Source organism: Mandrillus leucophaeus, unplaced genomic scaffold (assembly GCF_000951045.1).
Source record: "Mandrillus leucophaeus isolate KB7577 unplaced genomic scaffold, Mleu.le_1.0 Scaffold3, whole genome shotgun sequence".
Classification (NCBI taxonomy): Eukaryota; Metazoa; Chordata; class Mammalia; order Primates; family Cercopithecidae; genus Mandrillus; species Mandrillus leucophaeus.
The window spans coordinates 16060763-16086994 of record NW_012103142.1 but is presented as its reverse complement, the minus strand read 5'-3'; the positions used below and the strand labels follow the sequence as shown (position 1 = coordinate 16086994).

Genomic DNA, 26232 nt, shown 5'->3' with positions numbered 1-26232 from the left:
AGTACTGTTTGCCTCCCTGAATTTTCCTGATTGTGTTTTCCCTATTCCTATGGATTCTCCCCACGGCTTCTATTCTCACATTTTTCATTCTCTCTGAACAGGTATGGCTTTAGCCACGGTCTGTAAGCTGATACCTATGCTGTTTTTATCCTGTTAATGAAAAAATTATTCTTAACACTTGTTAAAGAAAGTAATTATTCTTTACTCAGAGGGGCACTATTATGATAGGTGCAGGGACCACTGCAGTGGGGTCTTACAATGGGGGAGAGAGATTGGGCCCAACGTTGAATACAGCATGGGCAGAAGGTAATTTACAGTCAAGGAGCAGGCTGTGGGTCAGTGGATGAAAAATTACTAACAGGCAAAATAGGGATAAGGGGACTTCTGGCTAAACTGATCTGATAGGATTCTTGCTGAGGGCAAACTAGGACGATTAGATATTATCTGGTGAATGGTGGCAGAAGAGAAACCAGATGTGATTAGAATTAGACTAGATATCAAGGGGCGGGAAATGGAGGGGTAGTGTAAGGGTCTTGCTAAAATTGAATTTTACAAAGAAGTGCACAAACTAGCCTAGGAGAAGGTTCAAGAGCCTGACTAAAGTTTCCCTGAGCAAAGAACCTTTGTCAGTTTCCCCTTTTGTTCAGGAAAAGAGACATTCTCCTTTCCTTGGAACAACATAAGTCCATTATTGTTGTCAGATCATCTTATCCATTAAAGACTTTCTGAGTCACCTGTGGGGACTTTGTAATAGAGAATATTTGCTGGATGGTACAAGGAGTCAGCCATTTAATTAGGGATATTTCTATGAAAATAAAGAAAACCAAAGGTTAATAGTTAGAAACCCAGTTTCTGAGTTCAGAGGGCAGTCAGTAGAGAAGATTTCTAGATGTTAGGTTGGTATCACTGCAGTTTTTATCTTGTTAAAGAAAAACCTATTTTATTAGATGGTGGAGGATGATGGAGTGAGGATGGCAGTGACAACCTGAGAAATTTTCTGACTTGCAGTTTGAATTGTTCAGTGATGTTACTGGGTATTCTGGTGAATGTTCTGAGTGGCCTACACAGCAGCAGACATGAAAGTTGCCTACACATGATTTGTGATGGTGATTGACTTGGAGTTTATATCAAGTAATCCAGCTTCAGCTTGCAAAATCCTGGAAAAGAGCTTTTTCATTTTTAGTGGTGCTAAGTCAGGAAGGTAGGAGAAAAATTGGAAAGTTAGTTTCAAGAGTTGTAGCCAGATATTCAAGAAAAGTAGAATTCAGAATCTAGTCCTGTTTGCAGGTAAATAACAAAACCTTAAAGACAGTAAACAGGACTAAAATTTAATACCCGCAAAAGGGTGCTAAATTTTCCATTGAAACATAATTTTTCTCTCTTTAGTCACCCTTGTTTCTATCAAATATGATAAATTATAGTGAGACTAATGTATGTGCAAAATATATCTTGTCTCATTAAACATGGCCTGATTATTTACATAAATCCAGAATAAATGGTCATTGACTACATAAACCTTTTTTTCTTATTTATTTATTTTTAGTTTGCTTGGTGGGTACTATTCATAAGGGATCTCAGATCAGACATTAAAATCCTCTCAAGGACAGAAAGCCAAGCCAGATTTCACTTGTAGTGCCTATAGGTGACTTCTCTTCCTGAGGACTCCAAGATGTTCTGACTTTCTTTTTTTTTTTTTTGAGACGGAGTCTTGCTCTGTGCCCCAGGCTGGAGTGCAGTGGCGCGATCTCGGCTCACTGCAAGCTCCGCCCCCCCGGGTTCACGCCATTCTCCTGCCTCAGCCTCCCGAGTAGCTGGGACTACAGGCGCCCACCACCTCGCCCGGCTAATTTTCTTGTATTTTTAGTAGAGACGGGGTTTCACCGTGTTAGCCAGGATGGTCTCGATCTCCTGACCTCGTGATCCGCCCGTCTCGGCCTCCCAAAGTGCTGGGATTACAGGCTTGAGCCACCGCGCCCGGCCGTTCTGACTTTCTTAAGCCTACCGGAAAGTAACATTCCTTACTCACTTGTAATGCTGGAACCCTGTAAGCCAAGTACCTTGGCTTTTCAAGGGATATTGTAAGCATTAGCTTCATAAAGTCAACCTTAGTTTCTTAAAACTCTGTGGTCATGTCTGATTTTATGCATCATTTTCAAGTACGATATTCTAGTCAAAACCTTGGTAATGTAATCAGTGTTTCCAGTTATGTCCAGAAAAACAGATTCTGCTTGAACTTATGCAAATAACTATATTGCCATGAAAAATAAGGGCACTCAATAAGACTTTCTGAATTCTGGAAAGATCAGATAGGGAGAAAAAGCAATCGTTTCACCTTTTTTCTCAAAGGCATACTTTAATAAATGGCTACAAATTATAGAAACGTAAGAGAAAAGAAAGGGATTATTTAAATCTAGAAAATTAAACATTTAAAAACAACAAAATTTCCAGCAGAAAAGTCATAGAAATTATAATCATCCTCATCAGTTCTTTCAGTTTCGTATGATGAATTTTTGTTCTGCTTGATCTTGGGCTAGCAATTTTATCAATCCATCAGTTTTTTTCATTAGTTGTGGAAATTTTTTCTCACTTCAGTGGCATGGTCTCAAAGTTATCAGAGATTTATCTTTCATAGTACTGTATATGTCAGAGTTTTTTTATAAATCTCTTTGAAGATGAAGCATTTGGCTTAGAATTGATTACAAATGCTTTCAGAGAAAAATCAAAGTAAAAAACTATCTGTAGTGACCACAGATTTAAAATTGTTCAGGTAAAGAATCTGATGAGAGTTTATTGATAAGGAAATTTGGTTATTTCTGTGGCGTGTAGTGTTTAAAATAATAACTGGAATTATGACTGATAGTATTATACCAGCATGTATCAAGTTTATAGGAATTTCATATAACTTCTGGAACACTTATTAATAACATGCACTCATACAAACATCATATAAAGAAGATTTAGCTTTATTCTTATTTGACAGTGCTTCCCATATAATTTATTATAACAAGTAAACTGAATTATTTTTAATATCTCATTTTACAGAGTGAAAGAGCAAATCCTTTGAGATTTTCTGGGGGCCACCTGAGAAATCTCAAAGTTAGTTTGAGGCAAAAAAGAACTTCATTTAGAATTTAATTTTTGGAAAGTTTATCAAAAATGTCAAAAACCTTAAATATTTGATTAGGTAAGTTGTCAGATTACTATGAAACAATATTTGGGTTATCTTAAATAATCAAGAACATGATAAAGGTTGACATAAAGCACAGGAAATTATTTTGCTAAGACACAAAATCTTTGTTTTATAGGAAGATTATTTAAAGGGTAAAAAAAAAAGCCCTTTAATTTCTTATTAAGAACAGACCAAAAAAAATCCAAAAATACTCGGTTAATTAGAGAAAAAAACAAGTGGTAGTTTTGCACCAGTGCACTTTAGATATTGTCTTTAAAATTTTTTTCTTTCTTTAAACATAAATGAATCCATTTAAATTTTAGCCAGCTTGATCACACATAAATTCCTTTTTCAAGATTTCTTTTCCACAGACCTTCTACAACTTTTTTATATCCACTCAATTTTTGTCCTATATTTTTCCTCTTTATTATTCTTGAACAACCAGTCATTCTACTTTAAAGCAAAATTACTCTCCTTTAACCTTAGCCAAATCAAATCTTTCATACCTCATTTATTTTCTCATAAAAAAAAAACCCATATCCTAGGCCAATCATGATGACTCATGCCTGTAATCTCAGCACTTTGGGAGGCCGAGATGGGCAGATCACTTGAGGCTAGGCATTCGAGACCAGCCTGACTAACAATGCGAAACCCTGTCTCTACAAAAAATTACAAAAATTAACCAGGTATAGTAGTGTGCATCTGTAATCTCAGCTACTGGGGAGGCTAAGGCATGAGAATCACTTGAACCTGGGGGGCTGGGGTTCTAGTGAGCAGAGACCGCACCACTGTATCCCAGCCTGGGCCATAGAGTGAGACTGTCTCAAAACAAAACAAAAAACCAGAACAGAAAAAAACACATCCTAGTTTCCTTGCCTGCTTTTTATATACAGTTACTTTCCTTCACCCTTATTATTTCTGGTAGTTTTGATTACATGTATTGAGAGAAAATGAGGAAGTAGACAATTGTGAATTGTCTTTCCCGTACTAGGAGTCTATAGCAAATTAGCAAATGTTATTAATATACCATTGCAAGTTTCTCATAGTCATACACTTCTTCATAGTACAATTCCTCATGTTTACCTCATGTTTACCAACAGAGCCAAATATATTTATCTTATCTATGCAATACGAAAACAAGGTGCCCAAAGTTTATGAACTTTAATTTATATTCAATAATGAATGTTCCAGTAGTTTATGTTAGGAATGATCTAGATTTATAATAAACATCTATTACTTAACTTAGCATAACTCTACAGTTGAAAGTTACCAAAGAGGTTTTGGAAACTATTTTAAAGTAGACGTATTATAACTTTACACAAAGCTACCCATCATCTCAAGTTATTTTCCTGTTATCTATTTTTAACCTTATTTGCCTAGTAAACCCAAACAGAATAAAAATGTATGTTTATGTTATAGTAATACTGACAATTTAGAAGATGTAATGTTTTCATTAAACCAATAATATTAAGTTAATCTTATTTATCAATGTTTTACCAAAGTCATATGAACTGGAAAAACATTTGGGTGAGTTTTCATATGTCTGGAAGTTTGAGGAATATTTAATTTAATTTATATATGCACTTACTTATTTCTTAGCCAATTTGAATAGAACTTTCTTAAGGGATTCTATTAATTAATGTCATAATGTTATCTATATATAGAAGAAAAATATTACATATACATAACATGTATACATACACACATATAAACATACATAAACATATAGACAGATGTAAACAAAAATCGTATCACTTTCATTCAAAAATTTTAGCCAGGAATATGTACAACACAGTAATACAAAACTTACTGGTTTGTAGAAAATAGTTGGCTCTCATCTTTTCTCCACTTTAGATTTTTATCTGAATTGTGTTTCTTACCAAAAAAAAGGGACAAATTGAGGTTATGTACTCAATAAGAGTGAAAGCTTTTACCAGTATTCATCAAGATTTTTGATATTTTCATTTGCCCTGATATGTAATCTTGTGGAGGCTATGGACTACCTTTTAGGCTGAGGGTACATCTAGCAGCTGTCTGGGTGTCTCCAAAGCCCATCTGAGTAGATGAAAGATCCAATCTATTTCCAATTAGATGGTTTACTTTTTCAGTCTCAGGTGGTTGTTTTTGAGAGACCCTGAATTCCTTGAGAGCTTCCAGTGGAGCTTGGGGACCGAAAGCCCCAGTGAATGTAGGGAGCTAAGGAACCGAAGTGTGAAGGGAAAGGTCTGGCAGGAATTGGCAGAGGAGTGGAGGCAGAGATGGGTTTGAAGGGGACATACAGAAGGTGGTAAGAGGAAGGGTGAGGAGAGAAGTTAATGGGAAGGGAGAGGACATAGAAGAATGACTCCCAAGAGATCTGAAGTTCCCCAAAGAGGCCACTGACGTTCCCAGTTGTCCCCTGCAAAATCATGTTAACAGGAAGGAGATGGACAAAGTTGCCAAAACATATAGTAAAGATTTGAGACGAAAGGCTTCAGCGGACTGAGAAGTTCCCATGAGGAAACCAGTATCAAATATAAAGAACAAAGAAACCTCACAGCCAGTCAGGAAGAAAGACTTCTAGCCCAGGGAGTCAGGGACTAATTCCCACTCAGATCAAGAAGCCAGGAAGACTTTCCAGCCCAGGAGGTTTCTTTCAAAAGAAGCTCGCTACCAGAAAGAACTTCTGACACACGTATCTCATCAGACAGTTGTAAAGATTTTCAGTGGTCACTATGCCAAATTCCTTAGGGTGATACACGAGACCTTTCTAATGTCTCCCTCAGGTTCATACTTATTGTCTGTTCTGGATGAGCAATAGCTGTGAGGTCATGTTCAAATTGCTGTTGGAGAGAATGGTAGGCGTCATTGCCCTTTAAAACGAGGAAGATCTCTTTCTTTTTCCAATTGAGTAGCCCTGTCCCTGACTGCCATTCCATTCCTTCAGAACCTCTCTCAGTATTTTCTTGCAAACAGCTCCAATGAGGTCCAGGCAACTGCCAGCTCCAGTTCTGAGAAGGTATTATTTTGGGGGTGTGTATGTTATTATTGGTATTTTTAACAATGCATTGACACAGCAATACGCATTTGAAAAGACTTATCCTAAATACCTGCTTATGTAACAAATTACAGGGCTATTGCTTCAAATAGCCCTGATCTTTCAGTCAAAGCAGACACCCACTTACCAAGTTAATTATTCTTCCACAAAGTACTTTCATGTAAGTGAAGAATGTTAGATTGTTTTCTTTACATAATCTCTCTAAAGAAGAGAGTCTTTGCCCTTATTCATATGGTGTGACATAGTCACTTTGAATTCTCTGACTACTTGCAAATTTATAGGAAATTAATCTGCGTTGCAGTAAGGGAGAGTGACAGGCAATATTTTTAAGAACAATGGACCAAATTTTTATATTTTTGTGCCTGTAGCTTTGTTTATAACAGGTGCTGTCAAAAATCAGTTTTTTCTCAAGTGTGTTAAATTGGGAGCAAAGTCTATATGTACCTTTTATTGTATTTGCATTTCCCACTGTGTATTTTTTTCTTGTCCCTTTAACATTATCATGTCATTTTAATTAAGATAGCTTCTATCCATGAAAGATGAAATACATTGATTTTATCTTAATACTGCACTAGACACAGTGTTCTTCCCGTTCTTGAGCAAACATCAGTGATGCCTGTGACATGTTACAGTGTATTATAAAGAATGTTTAATATCTATAGCAAGAATGAAATACTGCATTGAAACATAGATATTAAAGTTAAAGTTTGCTGCAAATTGTTTTGATGAAATTATATTTCTCTGGCAATCCAGTAGAGTGGTCAAAGAATGGGGCAGCAAAAACAAAATGAAACCATGTGAGTGTAGGATCACATCTGACTTTTGCATACTACCATTTTATATATGAAATGTACAGATAGATGATAAAATAGAGAAGCTTTGAGAAGCTCCTTCATTCCTGCACCAGATGCTTTTAATTATAGAAGGATCCTTCAATGGAGAAACTTCTGTACTGTGGAATTAGGAGGTTTGGTTCTTACTTTCATCTCGCAATCTTGCCCTCAAAGAATGCCACAAAGCTGCAGGCACTCTTTCCACTATGGAGCGTGTCCCATCCAGAAGTCCCATCTGTTTTGTGCCTGAAACAAAAGCAGACGGCAGTGCTCACACACGAAGCCTGACTCTAAGTCCCAAGGGATCGTAGAATGCCTACAGTGAAGGAGGGTAAATTCTGTGAGCTCAGTTGTCCCAGCAAATTTGCCTTCACAAGGAATTGTTTTCCAGAGTAAAGAAAGCCTATGTCTAGGTGGTCATTTGAAGTATATTAGAAGAAAAATTGAACCGACTCTTTTAGGTTTCTCCTAAAAATACCAGACGCAGTCTGCCTTTCAAACCTGTGTTGACCTAGGAGCAAGTTCTAGATTGTATAGAAAGTGGACCTCCTGGACTGGAACAGACACAGTTGGAATCTTTTGTTCATTTTAGCTAAATACACTTTACTTAGAGAGTCCTGGACACTTTCTATATTTGTAATGTAAGCTGAGGGTTGATAGAATGTTGTACGTGTCAAGAGCCATGATTTGTTTTATTTATTTTATTTAAGTTCAGTGAATCATTCAACCATAATTTTGTAATTAGGTAATAACTGTTGATGGAGCCCTACAAAATAACAGATGGGATGCTATCTCTCATCAAATATCATCAAACGTAATTCTTATAATAAAGCTTATGAGTTAGACAGTCCCATTTTATAGCTGAAGAAAGAGGCTAAGAGAATCTAAGTAATTTTCCAAGGTCACAGCAGTAGTAAGTGCCCAAGTCAGCATGCAAACTCAAGTTCTCTGAACGTTAAAACCAAACCACTATTGCAAGCCATGTTGCCTGTGATGCCAAGGTGGTTTTGCCATCATTGCTATGGTAACCAGGTTATATGACCCTAGCATGAACTGTGGGTCTTTCCTCTGAAGACCTCTGAAGAGATCTCAGTCTATTTCTTAACACTTTGTAAGAACAGTTTTGGGAGCATTCTCTATGGTAAAGTTTTGACCTTTTTTAAAAAGGGTAGTTATTCATGAAGAAAAAATCTTGATTGCTAAATTATGAGAAACTGAGCTGCTGAGACTAGGCCCTATTTGGGAACATTCAGAAGAAAATTAAAACCAACCTAAAAGAAGAGTGCAATTTCCATTGGAAGTCTTGTCTCCAAACCCCATGAAATAGGAGGTAGGCGATATCAGAATGGATACAGCTAGGAGGGATATTTATATGTGATCGCAAGAAGCAGCATTCATGTTTATGTAATGGTGGCAGTTAAACTCCGCAGGGCTGGAATGCAAGTTGTCTTCATTAAAATTGGCCTAATTTTGAATACCAGATTCACAAGTGATGACTGCTTTCATTATAAGGAGACTATCTTAATATTTGTCTCTATTGCATAAAAATTTAAGTAAATCAATTGTCAAAGTCTTTTGGGGTTATCAGTCATATTTTCTTTGCTCATCGTAACTTACTAGCACTAGACTTATTAAGGTTATCATATTTTCAAAACAAAAATGGTAGTATATGATCAAATGAAAGATTTTAACTTGTGAACATTATTAATTTAAAAATCTCACAAAAGTATAAAACTAAAAACACATGTAAAGAAGTCATCCATGATTGATCTCATTCAAAAAATGAAATGGCATGAAATTTTACCTTCCTTATTAAAGCTGGTCCAAGCATAGTCAACATAGTTTAATGTGCTGCTGACTTATTTCCTTGCTTACAACATATTTAGCTTGATTGGGTCACTTCTCTCCTACAACAGGCAAGTATTTGTAAGTGGAATGCAAGCTAACTTTAATATTAGCCTTAAGACAACCAGAAAGGCAATGCTTTTTTTTCCTTTCAAGAAATTAAAAACAAAGAATTATTTTCTTTTTTTTTTTTTTTTGAGACGGAGTCTCGCTCTGTCGCCCATGCTGGAGTGCAGCGGCCGAAGAATTATTTTCTAAGTATATAATGATTTTTGATTAATTTTTTGTGATAAGTTAAATTATCAGGTGAAACACATACACTTTGCTTTTGAGTTAATTTTTCATTCAGGTACCTTACAAATTTAAAAACAAAATTTAATTTACCTTCCAAAGGCATTGAGGTGCTCCCTTCCTAGGTATCCAAGAGTATGGAATTTAATACAAAGACTAGGCTATGCACTTGACTAAAATAATCACATCAGCCCAGAAAATGTTAACACGCTTGCAAAAGTGAGCTGTTGCACCCTCATCTCCTATTCTGAGAAAAGTAATATTTAACTTCCACATGGAGTGGAAGATAGGAGAGTACTTACTTTCTTGGCTTTATTAAAAGACTTTCAATTATTTTAATATCTGTGAAGCTGAATATCTTGGTTGTAGTAAGGAACAATTGTATGGACCTCATTAGAATGTATATCACACACTGTATTTTCAAAGCATGTCTGTCCTTTTGGGGATTAAAAATAAAAGGTAATTTAGCAAAGATAAAATGGACTTAAGCAAGTGTTATATTCTTTATCTAGTATTTTACTGACATTATTCAATAATTATCCCTCACTGTGGCTTTGAAGTAGTTATCTTTCAAATAAAGGAAGGAGAGAGATGGGTGAGGAAAGAGGAGGAAAACAGAGAGAAAGGGTTAGAGAGAGAAAGAGAGGGAGGGAGAGGGGAAAGAAGAGGAGAGAGAGAAAGGAGAACAAGAAAGAGGGAGGGAGGATTTTTCACATATGAAAACAATGAGATATTAAAATCTAAATCATATTCAGTAAAGATACAAGGGTGTCACTTTCGTTTTATCAAAAGATTAAGACACAACTAACTTCACTCCCAAATGTAAAAAAAAGCTACATTATTGATCTCACATTCTTTCTTATGTTCATTCTTGTACATTTCCTTGAGATGTGTGCCCCATATTTGTTTCTTTTGGCTTCAGAAAGGTGACACCTTCATTCCCTATCTTCAGTGAACTTAGAAGTCTAGTTGGAGAGATAAAAAAGATACACAGAGAACAATAGTAAAAGACAATATGCATTAGTTATCAGAAGATGTTTCTTTGAGAATAAAAATTTGATACAACCTTAGACAGCAAAGCAAAATAGAAATTAGAAAAATGGGCTTCATATATGACAATACTGTTTCCAAACTACATAAATCAATGGCGTATTTCCTAGAAGTTGTATTCAACTTCATATTCTAGACTTCTGCAATTACAACTATCTGTATAATCCAAGAAAAAAAAATAAACTAGCTTTCACTTAGCATGATACTTTATGCATAGCAAATACTCAAAAAATAATTATTGTTTGGTTGGTCAAATGATTTGGCCTTTGATTTGAAATTAAAGAAAACAAATGTATGAGATGGAAAGCTACAAAGGAAAAGATTAAAAAGAACCTCCTGTGGGCCAGTGCAGAAGTCAATTTCAATACAAGGAGAGTGATATTGAGCCAACAAGGTCCCCATGATCTTTTCTTTGAAAAGAAAGCACCATTTAGCCAAGTGCAAGGCCAGATCAGTTCAGGAGTTAAGTGTGTGTTAGCACTTTTCCCTACCATTAGCAGCCAGGAATCTGTTGGTATTCACTTTTAGCTTCAAGCAAAATACTATCTTTTACTTGTCTCAATGGGCAAAACCACAGTCTTTCATGAAGCAGAAAAACTTGTTTCTACTGTAGTATGGATAGTATACTATCTATACTAAAGAAAATACAGATTTTATACTATTTTTAAAAATAAATTTTTTAAAAAAGACAGTACAAAATAACCTAACCAAGAAATCAGAAATGACCTATAATCCTATATCAAAAACAACTCAAGTTCAGTTAGACAGATTGCTTAGAACTTGAGCCTGGGCATAAGGAAATCCTGATTCTTGATCCTTCTTCCTCTCCCATTGCCTAAGTGAAATTTGACTGGACATAATATCTAAGTCATGCCTCCCATTCCAATTTACCCTTTGTTCAGTTTTCTCAACACACTTTTTATTATTTTTTTGGTGAGTCAATCAAATTTTTTAAAGATAGTATAAAATAACCTAACAAAGAAATCAGAACTGGCCCATAATCCTATACCAGAAACAAGCCAATGTATTTCCTTTGAATATTTATTGTTATTGTTACATAGTGGAGATCATGCTGTAGTGTGTATAGTTTTGGAGCCCCAGCACGTATCTTCACTCTTCAGTAATGCCCTCTGTATTGTAAGTCTCCATGCTGCTTTATTCTCTTGGAATTTTATTTACGTGCTTTGTCTCTAAACAAAAATATAACCTCTTCAAAGAAAAAAACTTTATCTTCCCTTTATTTGTCTTTATCTTGGTTTTGACATGCAGGATAGCAATGCACTTTCCCAGATATTCAGTACGTGTATTATTAGTTAGGTGCAAAAGTAATTGTGGTTTTTGCCAACAAAAGTAGCAAAAACCACAATTACTTTTGCAGCAACCTAACATTTGTTTTAATTGATTGAATTTATGAGAATCATTAGAATGAGTAGATCACTTTTAACAACTTTGATAATTTTAGAAAGAAAATTTTTTCCAAGAATCTCTCAGCACTCCAGAAGTGGTGGTTCTTTGGAAAAAGCCCAGGTGTGGGAAAAATTTATTTTCAGAATAGTGTGCATTCCGTAAGATCTAAAAATCCTCTTTTCTAATCCTCCCATAATCAGTTAGGTAATTCTTGCCTTAGACAAAGCTGTAAGGAAGGAAAAAATATACATATACCATGCCATATCTCTAGTGCTCATATCCATCCTCAAGGCACATCTGGAGTTCATTTCTCACATTGCAGCGAAAGAGAGCTTTGGAATAAGCAAATTTCACAATCTTCACTACCAGTGTCCATCTCTGAGAAATCACTCTTCTCTTACCCCTCTTCGTTATATATTCCAGTAATTCTCTAAGTCTCAGGAATACAACATGCTTACTTACACAAAGGTCAGATCTAGACCTTCGCGTATGCTGTTTCTTCTGCTTAGAAGACCCTTTCTTTCCATGTCCGCCAACCAAATCTTCCAGCTTTACTCAGATGATTGATACTTACGCTTCAGGACTCAGCTAAGATAACACCTTCTTTAGAAAGCCCCCTTAGTACCAAGTTAGGTGATTCCTCCTCGGTGCTCTCTTTGCATCTTATGTTAATCACTGACACAGTACTTATATTTTTTAAAAATGCCTGCCCGCTTACTTCTTTCCCTGACCCCACACCATAGGCCCTTTCAAGACAGGCCCTGTAGCTGTCCACCACTCTGTCCTCAAAGCGGTCTGGCACAGAGCATGTGCTCACTGAATCTTTCTTTAATGAATAAGCAATTGCCTCTTTCCTTGCCTCTTTCCACCTGTGCTGTGTGTCACATCCTTGGGTACCCCCACATATTCACACACTGGTGCCCTATGAAGGTACCTACAATGCCAAAGGTTCTTATCTTCCCTAACTTTCTTGTTTCCATGAGGATGTTTTGAGCTCTACTCTGAGTTTTACCTCCGTAGTTTGTCAGTCTGATCTACTTTTCCAGTCAAAGGTGCTCATGTTCCAGATGTCATAGTCCTATAGCCTCTGGTTGTAAACTAGAGCCTCTTTAGAAGAGAATTTCTTAGTCCAGAAGAAAGGCAATAATGGCAGGACTTTTAATCTTTTACTGAAGGGGGACACTATACATAGGGATTTGCTGCTTTCCTCAAATGCTCCTGCGTTAGTGGTGGCCAACTTCTCTTATGTAGGTCAACATCAGAGCTAAGTGTTGTTTGATATTGGAATGCTTGCTTTTAAGAATCGCTGTGATCTCTTTGTGAAAGCCTCATTCATGTAATAATAGTAATATTGCTTTTTATGGAAACTTTTGGAATAGAATCACTAATATAAGTTACAGAGAAACAAAGGTTATTTTTACATGGCTCACATTTAATGCAGATGTTAACTACTTCTGCACATTGTTAATAGCTTTGTGCAAAGACTTTACATAAGAGAGAAATTAAAACCTATTTGAACTAGTATTTGATAAGCAAACAGCAGAGAGAATACTAGTAGACATCTGGAGATAAAATGAATTTTACTCTCTAAGAAATAAATTAATTCATCCGGGCTACAGAGGTGATTTACATCTAGGTAAATTAGAGCAAATTCCTTATCCTTCTCCATTTGAGAAGAATTCTCTCCAGAGATTACTCAAAGAAAGGGTAAACACATGACTTGGTCTAGCTTTACAAGAAGATAAAATGCTTCTTGTTTCTATGGAAATGAACACTGGTCAGTGTGTGTTTTCCCTTCCTTTTTATTTTTATTTTTTTCTCTTGGTACAGATTTCTGCAGCATACTATGTAGTGTCTTACGGCTTTACCACCAATGAATCATTAACTATAGGGCAGATAAGACCTTTAGAGATAATATAAGCCACACTTTTTATTTTGGAGATGAGGGCGCTGGCATTCAGAAAAGCCAAACAGCATGTCCTCTGTCACCCGGCTGTATAGTAGCAGAACTGGAACTTGAAACCAGGTGTCTTGGTCCTGTGCCCTGTTTTCTTCCCACCATATTACAAACATTTACTGGAAAATGTGGAATAATCTTAGATGCATAAGTGAAGAAACAGTATTATTCAAGCATTTTATTTATAACATATATTAATTGAAATAATAGCCAACTGTTTCTGAGCACTATTCTAAATACTTATTATATATCCACATATTCAGTTTCTAATGCCTATATAATTCTTATTTTAACCAATAATAAAACTGACACAGAGTGAGCTTATGACCCTTGCACATCTTGTCAGTGTTGAGTTTGGGACTCTAGGCAAGGCAGTGGACTCTTGGATCTGTGTACATAACCATTATATTGCAGTATCTGCCATTTATATGTATAATATATATATAAATTATCCAAATACATGGACAGTTGTGTTAAGAATGTGGAGTCAGACACACAAATCAGGTGATTGGCTGTACTACTTAGTAGCAGTATAATATTTCTTTCATTGTATCCTCTCTCTTGGTCTCAGTGTCCTTATTGGTGACTTGAGGCTACTGCAGTATAACACTTCTTCATAGAGTGATTGGAAGAGTTGCCTAAGATAATGCGAATAGAATTCTTATGTCTTAGAACTGATTCTGCCACATGTGTTAAAAATTTCCAACCAAGTCCCAGTGAATTGATATGCTAGAGTTCTCTTTTAAATTTATTTTATATTCTGGATGGTTAGAATTTTTATTTTATTTCAGCAACACAGAAATCTTGTTTTTTTTAATTTTCTTCTTTGAAAAACATGTGAACTACACCATGGCCTTTTCTTAGCTTACTAATGTGACAAAATAAATGGAATTTACTACTTATTTAGAGCATTTTAATGCTTTAAAGCCTTCAATTTGAGAATGACTTTTGATTCTTCTTTTAAAAATTAAATATCTTGTACAAACTAGGTATTTCTCATTTTTTCTCATTTCTACTAAATATGAAGTTCTGGTGTGGAAAATAAAGATAACCAACATTTTCATTTAATCCTAGTTTGTGTATATACTTGACCCTGGTAATAAAACAAAGATATGTAAGTTAGAAAATAAATATGAGGAAAAATCTGATTAAAAAAGAAACAATATCATTCCTTTGGAAATGTCACCATCTACTAAACACAGGAAGACTTTCTTTTCAGTGATAAGAGACAACTAACCATCTAAAACTTTCCAATAACTTTGCAGTGTTTGCCTCATGGAAAAATCAATGAAATCTGAATTGCAATTGTCTTGGACAAGAGCTGTGCTGTCAAATTATCTTGCAGTCACAGAAAGTGTCTGAATGCCAACCTAGTATATAGAAGGAACAAATATTGTACTTTCTCCCCTGTAATTTCAAACCATCATCAAGTAATTTTTTTCTCTGCACTATTGTCTGTAACATTAATGTCTCCATCCTCTCTTATCACTTTAATAATTTTTTAATCTTCTCTCTGAGAGTTTAGTTTTCTACTCTAGAGCTATTGAAAGCTCTGCATTGAGTGGGAGTAATTTTTAAAGCTACAGAATAGTAACCTGAAACTAAAAAAGAGCTTTCGAACCCAAGATTTTTTTTTCTCTTCAGCATTAGTGCTGCTGGAGACACAATGTGATGAGATGCTTTGTGACCATGAGATAGCATCATGACCTGTAATTCCAATGATTCACCTTGGAACAATTTACCTACTAGAAACTGCCTCAGCTGACGTTTTCTTGTGCTGCATCAAGAACCTGAAATACTGCAGGGACGTCCTAACTGAGCTCTTTGCTTTAGAGTCACATTTACTTCCTACATCATTTTCCACAGTCCGATGAGAGTGAGAACTTTTGAAAGTAAATCATGTCATTTGCTTCCTTAAGACCCATCAATGGATTTGTTTTGAAGGATAATTAAGTCCAACTCCTTAATAAGGCTTTCATGGCCTTTACTGAAGAGGCCCTGCTGCCCTCTGTAGCCTCAAATCCTATTACTCCCTTCAGGTCCCTGAGCATCTTATGCTGGCTTTTGCCTGTGGGCTATGATACATGCAAATTCTTTTTGCTTGCACTCCTTAAGTCCCCCTGTCTGTTGACCAGCTTACTGCACATGCTTGGTGTACAGTGAAAATGAAAAAGAAACATATTTGGGGGAAATGCTGTACTAGAATAAGCAGATTGAAAAAGGGATGTTGTTGTTTCTTTTCTGTATCAGCCTCAAATTTCTACATACGTCTCTTTTCATTTGAGTTCCTACTATTCTCAGGCACTTAGATCTGTCTCTTACTTGTCCTGGTCTTAATAAAGTAGCCTCTAAAAAGTAACCTATAATTAGTTATATACATCTTAAAGTGAATTTACTCAGCTAATAAATATTATGGAATGTTTATTATATATTAGGCTTTTTCTAGGCACAAGGAAATTATCAGTGAACAAAACAGGAAAGGTGTCAGCTTTCAACAAGCACACGTTCTAGCAGATGACACAGAAAGGAGCAATTAAATGACAAAATAAGATCATTTCAAATAGTAGGAAGAAGATAAAAAGGTCTATGCAATAGAATGATTGCAGGGAAAGGCTGGTTTAGGTCTTGTGGGTCAAATAGTTTCTCTGAAGCTAAGTCCTCTGTGACCAGGAAGTAGTCCTGGCAGAAGAAAGCGTTTCAGGCAGAGGGGACAGCTGATGCAATGGTCATAAGGTGGAAATTAACTTGGCAAGGATTAGGAGGAAAGGTAAAAAAATATATAATTGGAGCCGAGTTCATGAGAAGGGTGATAGGAGATAGGTCTGAGGAGTCCTCTAGAAATGGGCTAAGCAGGGCCTTTCAAGCAAGGCAAGAGGCATTTGTTGTATTCCTAGTGCAAGCGGAAGCCAGGGGAGGGTTTTAGGTGTAGGGATGATGCTGTCTCATTTTGAATTGTACAAGTAGAGTCTGGCTTCCGTGTGGAGGGTAGATTGAAGAACAGCAGTGGACACAGGGATATGAGCTAGGAACCAAAGTTGTGTACTCTTAATGATGTCAGTTCAGTGAAGCACTCACATAGGAGAGCATTGAAAATAGCATGTTAGCATCTTGTCATATTCTTACTTGTCTTTATTGGGACATAAAGGTGATTTCTACACTTAAAGGAATTTCAGAATTTTTGTAGGAGGTTTTTGGGGAAAAGAAGAAGTTGAATCAGTATACGAGTAGGTGTTATTGCTAGGCAGTTGCTTTAGTGGAAAGGACGACATTGGAGAATGGGGTCTACAAGTGAAATAAGTTTTAATCATAAAGAACATTTCATGGGGACCAGGAGCCAAACTGGCTTCCCTGAAATCGCTCCCCTAAGATTCTAGAAAGGACTGGACTTGGACTCAGAAGATCTGAGTTTCAACCTTGGAATCATCACTTTAGTAGGTTTACCTTCTCTGAGCTTCTAGGTTTGCTCATCTATTAAACAAAAGGGCTTCATCATGTAAAAAGTAAGATCTTTATCAATTATATAAATAATCCATTAATGACTCTATTAGTTATAATGATATCCTTTCTGACATCCAGGCATCTTCAGTGAAACTTTATACGTTGTATTTCATAGAAAAATAGAGCTGAAAATTACTTAATTATTATGTAAACATATGTTTATATACTCATAGTTGCTCATTTTATAGATAAGAAAACCAAATAAACTAGCCATGAGCTAATGAATTAGCCATGAACTAAGGAAGTTTTCCCATTAATGTGAGCTGCACACTGCAACTCAGTTCACATGATTCCTGTTTAAGTGTTCTTTCCTTATTACTTGTAGTCATCTTATAACTTCAAGGAAGTTCTGTCCGCAGGATAATTACAATATTTCTTACATTCATTCTTTGTCTTTCCTACATAGAAGCATCTATGAGTTGGTTAGTTTGGGAAGCGAATAAACTTTTCTATAATCCCTTACAAAATAGTATAGTTTTCCCATACAAATAATGTACAAAAGTGTATTTCTCAGAACTAAATTAGTTGGATTTTTGGGCCAACTGCAGGTACAAAATGTGGACCTTTTAATGGAGCTTTCAATTCCAGAACAGCCGAAAACCTTATTTATTTTGTTCTGATGCATGGAGAAAAATATGAGTAAGAAATTCATTCTATCTGTTATATTAATTTTAAAATAATAGAAAAAGAGGGATAGAAGTGTACCTTTTATAAACTGTTTTTTGTAAAAATGGGAATTAGACAACTTCAAAAGAGGGGTTAGCAGCTAGCCAAACTCATTGAAGATCTGTTGTTTAGAAACCGATGATACTAGCTTTCTTTAAAATTTTGTTTTTTGTCCAGATACATTATCAGCACCTCTTTTATTCACTGTAATCTCCAAATGAGCCCCCAGAGATGAATAAATCATTTTGTTGCTGCTAAAGATCTCTAAGAAATCTTTTTGATGATAGAAATAAGTAAAGACAGATAGCTGCACATTCTTAAGTAAATAGATAATGCTTTTAAAAAACTGCCTCTTTCAAATAATCAGAAGTACAAGTCCACATCAAAGTGGGATTTCAAAGGTGTAGAAACAAGGGTGGAACTAAAAATTATACCAAGCTTAAAACAAAAATAAATGAGCCTAACTGGGGAGCAATTAGAGTCAACTGAAAGAGTAGAAATTTTCCACAATTTCTCAGTTCTGGGATAAGATCCCCGCCTTATTTCTCAAAGCATGCCTACCTTTCTACTTGCAGCTCATGGTAATAGCCCATGACATTTAATCAAGAGAGAGCCTTGGGAACCACAGCCAAAATTTCCATTTGATTCCAAAAGGAAAAAGATGGGAAAATTATAAAGATTACATGGAAATGGGAGACATTCTGAGAAAAAAAATCAAATTCTTATTGGATTGTTCCTTTAGAGTTGGTCACATTGAAATAAATGGAATAATTGCATTCATTTATTATGTAGGGAGAAAGTGGAGTGATTATAAAATTCGTTTCTTGTTCAGAAATTGAGGGAGTAATTAAGAGCCTACCAACAACAACAACTAAAAAGCTCAGGACCAGACTGATGATACACAGCCGAATTCTACCAGAGTTACAAAGAGGAGCTGGTACCATTCCTTCTGAAACAATTCCAAACAATAGAAAAAGAGGGACTCCTCTCTAATTCATTTTATGAGGCCAGAATCACCCTGATATCAAAACCTGGCAGAGACACAGCAAAAAAGGGGAAATTTCAGGCCAATATCCTTGATGAACATCAATGTTAAAATCCTCAATAAAATACTGCCAAACCAAATCCAGCAGCACATCAAAAAGCTTATGTACCATGATCAAGTCAGCTTCATCCCTGGGATGCAAGGCTAATTCAACATATGTAAATCAATAAATGTAATCCATCACATAAACAGAACCAATGACAAAAACCACATGATTATCTCAATAGATGCAGAAAAGGTCTTCAGTAAAATTAAACACTCTTTCATGCTAAAAACTCTCAAAAACTAGGTACTGATGGAACGTATCTCAAAAGAATAAGAGCTATTTATGACAAATCCACAGCCAACATCATACTGAATGGGCAAAAACTAGAAGTATTCCCTTTGAAAAGTGGCACAAGATAAGGATGCCCTCTTTCACCACTCCTATTCAACATAGTATTAGAAGTTCTTGCCAGGGCAATCAGGCAAGAGAAAGAAATAAAGCGTATTCAAATAGGAAGAGAGGAAATCAAATTGTCTCTGTTTGCAGATGACATGATTGTATATTTAGAAAATCCCACTGTCTCAGTCCCAAATCTCCTTAAACTGATAAGCAACTTCAGCAAAGTCTCAGGATACAAAAATCAATGTGCAAAAATCACAAGCGTTCCTATACACCAATAATAGAGAGCCAAATCAGGAGTGAACTCCCATTCACAATGGCTACAAAAAAGAATAAAATACCTAGGAATCCAACTTACAAGGGATGTACAGGACCCCATCAAAAAGTGGGCAAAAAGTTCTCTTCAAGAAGAACTACAAATCACTGCTCAAGGAAATAAGAGAGAACACAAACAAATGGAAAAACATTCCATGCTCATGGATAGGAAGAATCAATATTGTGAAAATGGCCAAACTGCCCAAAGTAATTTATAGATTCAATGCTATTCCCATCAAGCTACCACTGACTTTCTTCACAGAATTGGAAAAAAAACTGCTTTAAATTTCATATGGAGCCAAAAAAGAGCCCGTATAGCCAAGACAAACCTAAGCAAAAAGAACAAAGCTGGAGACATTACGCTACCTGACTTCAAACTATACTACAGGCTACAGTAACCAAAACACCATAGTACTGATACCAAAACAGATATATAGACCAATAGAACAGAACAGAGGCCTCAGAAATAATGACACACATCTACAACCATCTGATCTCTGACAAACCTGACAAAAACAAGTAATGGAGAAAGAATTCCCTATTTAATAAATGGTGTTGGGAAAACTGGCTAGCCATATGCAGAAAACTGAAATTGGACCCCTTCCTTACATCTTATACAAAAATTAACTCAAGATGGATTAGACTTAAATGTAAGGCATAAAAACATCAAAAACCCTAGAAGAAAACCTAGGCAATACCATTCAGGACGTAGGCATGGGCAAAGACCTCATGACTCAAACACCAAAAGCAATGGCAACAAAAGCCAAAATTGACAAATGGGATCTAATTAAACTAAAGGGCTTTTGCACAGCAAAAGAAACTATCATCATAGTGAACAGGCAACCTACAGAATGGGAGAAAATTTTTGCAATCTATCTACCTGACAAAGGACTAATATCCAGAATCTATAAGGAACTTAATCAAATTTACAAGAAAAAAAAACCATCAAAAAGTGGGCAAAGGATATGAGCAGGCACTTCTCAAAAGGAGACATTTAATGAGGCCAACAAACATATGAAAAAAACCTCATCATCACTGGTCATTAGAGAAATGCAAATCAAAACCACAATGAGATACCATCTCACGCCAGCTAGAATGGCGATCATTAAAAAGTCAGGAAACAACAGGTGCTGGAGAGGATGTGGAGAAATAAGAATGCTTTTACACTGTTGGTGGGAGTGTAAATTAGTTCAACCATTGTGGAAGACAGTGTGGCGATTCTGCAAAGATCTAGAACCAGAAATACCACTCGACCCAGCAATCCCATTACTGGGTATATACCCAAAGGATTATAAATCATTTTGCTGTAAAGACACATGCACACGTATGTTTATTGCAGGACTGTTCACAATAGCAAAGACTTGGAACCAGCCCAAATGCCTATCCATAATGGACTGAATAAAGAAAATGTGGCACATATACACCCTGGAATACGATGCAGCCATAAAAATGGATAAGTTCATGTCCCTTGGATGAAGCTGGAAACCATTGTTCTCAGCAAACTAACACAGGAATGGAAAACCAAACACTCACCCATAAGTGGGAGTTGAACAACAAGAACACATGGACACAGGGAGGGGAACATCACAAACCAGGGCCTGTCGGTGGGTGGTGGGCTAGGAGATGGATAGCATTAGGAGACATACCTAATGTAGATGATGGGTTTACGGGTGCAGCAAACTACATGGCGCGTGTATACCTATGTAACAAACCTGCAAGTTCTGCACATGTACCCCAGAGCTTAAAGAATAATTAAAGGAAAAAAAAAAAAAAAAAGAAATTCCTCACTTGGAATTCCTGGTGACCCTACTAACAGCATTTTTACTTTCTGTAAATATTGTAAACTTTTTGTGTTTACAACACACTCTCAAGTATTAGGGTTGCTTTGTCGCATGTTAAAAATGCAAATACAAACAAGTGCCTTAGATATAAGTGCCTGAGCTAAACAAGTCCACAAGAATTAAGACATGTGTCTGCTAGAGTACATAATACCTCTGAGTTCTGTGAAAAACCAGAGTTATCACACTATTGAGTTTGTTGTCTTCTGCCCTACCCACTCTAGGAAGAACTGTTTCTTCTCCTGATTTTACCCCTTTATATCCTTGTTAGATAAATGCCTTGGCAAGTTCAGTTGACACACAGTCTACTTGTAACATAAACGTACCTTAGTGCCTGCCTCTCACCTGGTACTTGAGCATACTTTCAATGCTATACTTCTTCATGCAACCTGCTACCAGCTTCAGTATTCTGAGAACCATTGCCACTGAAATAAATGATAGTTGTGGCAATAATAAACTTTCCAAATTAATGATAATTTGTTGACAGCTCTTCAAGATTTCATTCTTCATGTTGGGGAACACTGGATGATAATTACTGTTCTCAACCTGTTTTAGTAACTCTTTGGCCACATGCATGTGCCTTAAAGAGGAGTGATTGCTTCTCTTAGCAATTTCCTACTCTCATGATCTTGGCTTCTCTACCTCATCTCAAACTCTGGAAAGGAATTGATTTTTGGCAACTCGATCTGAAATTCTTATCAGTCTCATTTAGGGGATTTGTCTACTGTCATCAATAAGAAAAGGTCAACCTATGTCTGAGGCAGGTGTTGGAGGGAGCATTGTAATGTGTGAATAGGTGTTCACATCATATTTAGGAAATATTTCAATGCCATTAAATTAGTTGTAAGAAACAATATTTTTGTACTGCTCTTCAGTATGCAATTATATTCCCAGAATATAATGAACATATAAGAATATTCATGTTTGTGTGTATTTGTATGAGTGTTGGCATAGGTATATGAACGAACCCTGGAAAGATTAGTGTGTTTACAGAACAGATAATTATCTTAACTTTTGAAATATTATTAGTTCATGGCAAGCTTTACTTTTGGCTGAAACTGAATCATAAAGCTTGATCCTGTATGAAGGAGTTGTAATGGATTGTTACCAAAGGAAATGTTGGGAATTGGGATACGAGTGAGATCAAAATATTTATCTACATTTTTCTATGCATGTGGCAAGTCTTCTGTAGCTTTGTAATACTTTTGCATATTTTCTGTCCTTGATCATCATGCATGGTATCCCATGTAGCTCCAAATGTTGAATACAAAATTCTAACTTGCCTCTCCACCCACATCAGTTTCACAATTACTAGCACCTATCTCTGCCTTCCTTGTACTCCTTTCACTTAGAGTAAGAATCTATTCCCTGGAATGTAAATCCGTTTGGTAATTGAAGTCTCTTCTTTTTCTGTTTTCAAGGATGGGAGGAACAGTTTTATTGGACACCAACTGGGCGGGGTAGTGGAAGTGCCAAACAGCAAAGACCAGCGGGTCAAGTCAGCCAGAGCCATTCAAATCACCTACTACCTCCAGACCTATGGCTCTGCCACCCAAGACCTCATAGGGGAGAAGTGGGAGAATGAGTTCTGTAAGCTTATGAGGAAGCTCCAGGAGGAGCATCAAGACCTCCAACTCTACTCTTTAGCATCCTTTAGCCTCTGGAGAGACTTTCATAAGACCAGCATCCTGGCCAGAAGTAAGGTCCTGGTAAGCCTCGTGCTGATCCTGACCACAGCCACCCTCTCCAGCTCCATGAAGGACTGCTTGCGCAGTAAGCCCTTCCTGGGCCTCCTGGGGGTGCTCACAGTATGCATCTCCATCATCACGGCAGCAGGGATCTTCTTCATCACCGATGGAAAGTATAACTCCACCCTGCTGGGAATCCCGTTCTTCGCCATGGGTAACTATCCATCCTTGTGGTAATCGGATTCTTACCGGTTTGGGGCAAGGTAGTATATTTCTTGAATTCTCAGGTGGAAATCTGTTTTAATTTTGCATTGGTGTGTCTATGTCGTTATGTAAAATTTTACTTGGGGTTGTGTCTATTTCACCTTATTGGGCCTTTTGTGAAATTATGGGATGACTGAACCATCTTCTCATTTAATTTAATGCTGTCAAATGTTTTTAAGTTATACAACATTGGAATTCTCTACTCAGATCCCTCAAAAATAACAGGTCAGGGATTACGAGAGACAGAGTTAAGGAGATCCAAAACCTACTTTGAGCAAAATTTTGTGGTCCATATTCATGGCCATTCTCAAGTTAATGGGAGTGAAAAGTGAATATCATGAGATGAAAATTTTGAGAACCAATGATGTGTCCTAATCTCAAAGAACTTAAATAAGCTTTGTTTATTAATTTATTTCAAAGTTTCTGCACAGAGTATACTCCATTCCCCTCCCTCTATATAAACTAAAACCTTCCTGCTGCCACTTAGATATATCCTCTAACATTTTTCATCTTTGGTGAAAAGAATTAATGAATAGCCTTAGTCAAGATTATCTCATCTTGTAAGTTTTCCACCAGCTGTACATAAATTGTCTAGAAAATAGTGTAGGTGGTGTGTGTGTGTGTGTGTGTGTGCCTATTCCTTCAAAGAGAAGATCAAATCGGAATAAAGGCAAGTACGTGCTTAGCAACAAGATTGATGTGTCTTTTCAGAAAAGAGATGATGATGGTGATAGCTATTGGTACAGCAAGAGGGTTCTACACATCAGGTGTGATGTAATTCCCTATGTGTTGCGATTTAGAGAATAAGCTACAAAGAGTTTATTGGTGGTGAACTGACATGAGCAAGACAGTCTTCATATTAGACACCTTAGGGCTTGCTAGGGCTTTTGCTAAAATTGCTGGTGAACTAATTAGGTGATGGAAAGATTTATCAGGAAAATAGAAAATTACATATTCCATACCAATAAAGAGAAGAGCTACCTCTCCTGATGCTGGATTGTAACATAGGTTCTATGAAGCCAGAGAAGTGTTTTCATTCCTTAAACAAAATAATTGTTTCTCACTCTCCAGGTCAAAATCAGTTCTGAATTATAGCTTTATTAGCAAATTTTAAAAGATGCAGGCATGTGGTCAGAAAGTCTTCTAGGTGACGTAGGCCCTTTCTTTTTCGACCTTAGCAAACGATTTTGAGAATGAAAATATGAAGTGTGTTTATATGATAGATGCTGGGGTCTAACTTATTTATCTATACACTCAATATCATTGTGGCCATGTTAAGATGTCAAGTTGTTAGTTTTTTTGTTTTTTGTTTTTTGTTTTTTTTTGAGATGGAGTCTTGCTCTGTCTCCCAGGCTGGAGTGCAGTGGCATGATCTCAACTCACTGCAACCTCTGACTCCCGGATTCAAGCGATTCTCTTGCCTCAGCCTCCTGAGTAGCTGGGATTACAGGTGTCGACCACCGCTCCTGGCTAATTTTTTGTATTTTTAGAAGAAACGAGGTGTCACTATGTTGACCAGGCTGATCTCAAACTCCTGATCTCAGGTAATCCACCCACCCCAGCCTCCCAAAGTGCTGGGATTACAGGCGTAAGCCACCGCGCCCAGCCAGTTTATCTTCTTAAACCTCAGTTACTTCTCATATAAAATGGGGAGTATAATGATATCATTTTCAAAAACTAGGTTTGAAAAATGTAACAGTATTTAATTAAATACTCATAGCCTGTAGTAAATGCTAAATAAATATCGACAAGTTTTACTCTTTAACCTGATGTTTTAAGTGCAGTGGATTCACTGGTGACTACAAAACAGTCCTTGGCTTCAGGAAATTGAGGCTTCCTGGATTTTGCGTATCAGCTCTAAATACATATTAATGTTGTTAAGAAATAGTATCTTTCTTTTTCCCAAAGAACATATTCTATAAAAAATTCTTGTCACCAATGACAAAGATGCGTCTAGATTTGAACCATTTACACTTGCTACATTTTTTTGAATTAAGTCTCATCGCTTGAAATAATAAGATTTATAAGAACCATACAGCATGATTTACAAATGAAACATACTTCATTGGAGGTTAACAAATTGGACACCTTACTGCTTTCGAGGGTTCCTTTCTTTTTTTTTTTTTTGAGACGGAGTCTCGCTCAGTCGCCCAGGCTGGAGTGCAGTGGCCAGATCTCAGCTCACTGCAAGCTCCGCCTCCCGGGTTTACGCCGTTCTCCTGCCTCAGCCTCCCGAGTAGCTGGGACTACAGACGCCCGCCACCTCGGCCGGCTAGTTTTTTGTGTTTTTTAGTAGAGACGGAGTTTCACCGTGTTAGCCAGGATGGTCTTGACCTCCTGACCTCGTGATCCGCCCGTCTCGGCCTCCCAAAGCCCTGGGATTATAGGCTTGAGCCACCGCGCCTGATCTCGAGGGTTCCTTTCTAAAACTGCTTTCTAAAACTAATTAGGTCATGAAATGATTTACCAGAAAAATATACAATTACATATTCCATACAAATAAAGAGAAAAACTACCTCTACTGATGCTGGATTGTAACCTAGACTCTACAAAGCCTGACAGGTATTTCCATTCCTTAAACAAATAACTGGAATGCTAAAAGCCACCGTGAGGGAAAAGTCTAGACCCTTCAACACACACTTTGCGCCTCTCCCAGTGACCTTTATATTCATCCATGAACCCTGGACAGTGTAGGTGCAGACTTTAGGAAGACTGCTTAACAGTCCCTCTGAAGTGTTTCTGCAATGCAAGTCCTTAAAATCTTCTGAAGCGAACATTTCTGCTATTTCTGAAAACACACCACCGAAAGACCTAAGAACATATACTTCAAGATTTTTGCTCCATGAAGGGGGCATTTGTTTTGTTGTGTTTTGTTTTATTTTTAAAATGATTGTAGTAGAAAAGAGGCCAAGATTGAGAACTGGTGAAATAAAAGGAACACTCC

The 26232-nt window shown here is 36.7% G+C and overlaps 1 protein-coding gene across 1 annotated transcript in view; it reads left to right on the top strand.

Moving 5' to 3' along the window:
- Window positions 1–26232, top strand: part of PTCHD4 (patched domain containing 4) — a 209945-nt gene that overhangs the window by 40315 nt on the left and 143398 nt on the right. Inside the window, exon 2 of the mRNA XM_011986881.1 lies at window positions 22758–23238. Coding sequence (XP_011842271.1) covers window positions 22758–23238 — 481 coding nt within the window. The remainder of the gene's footprint in view (window positions 1–22757; window positions 23239–26232) is intronic.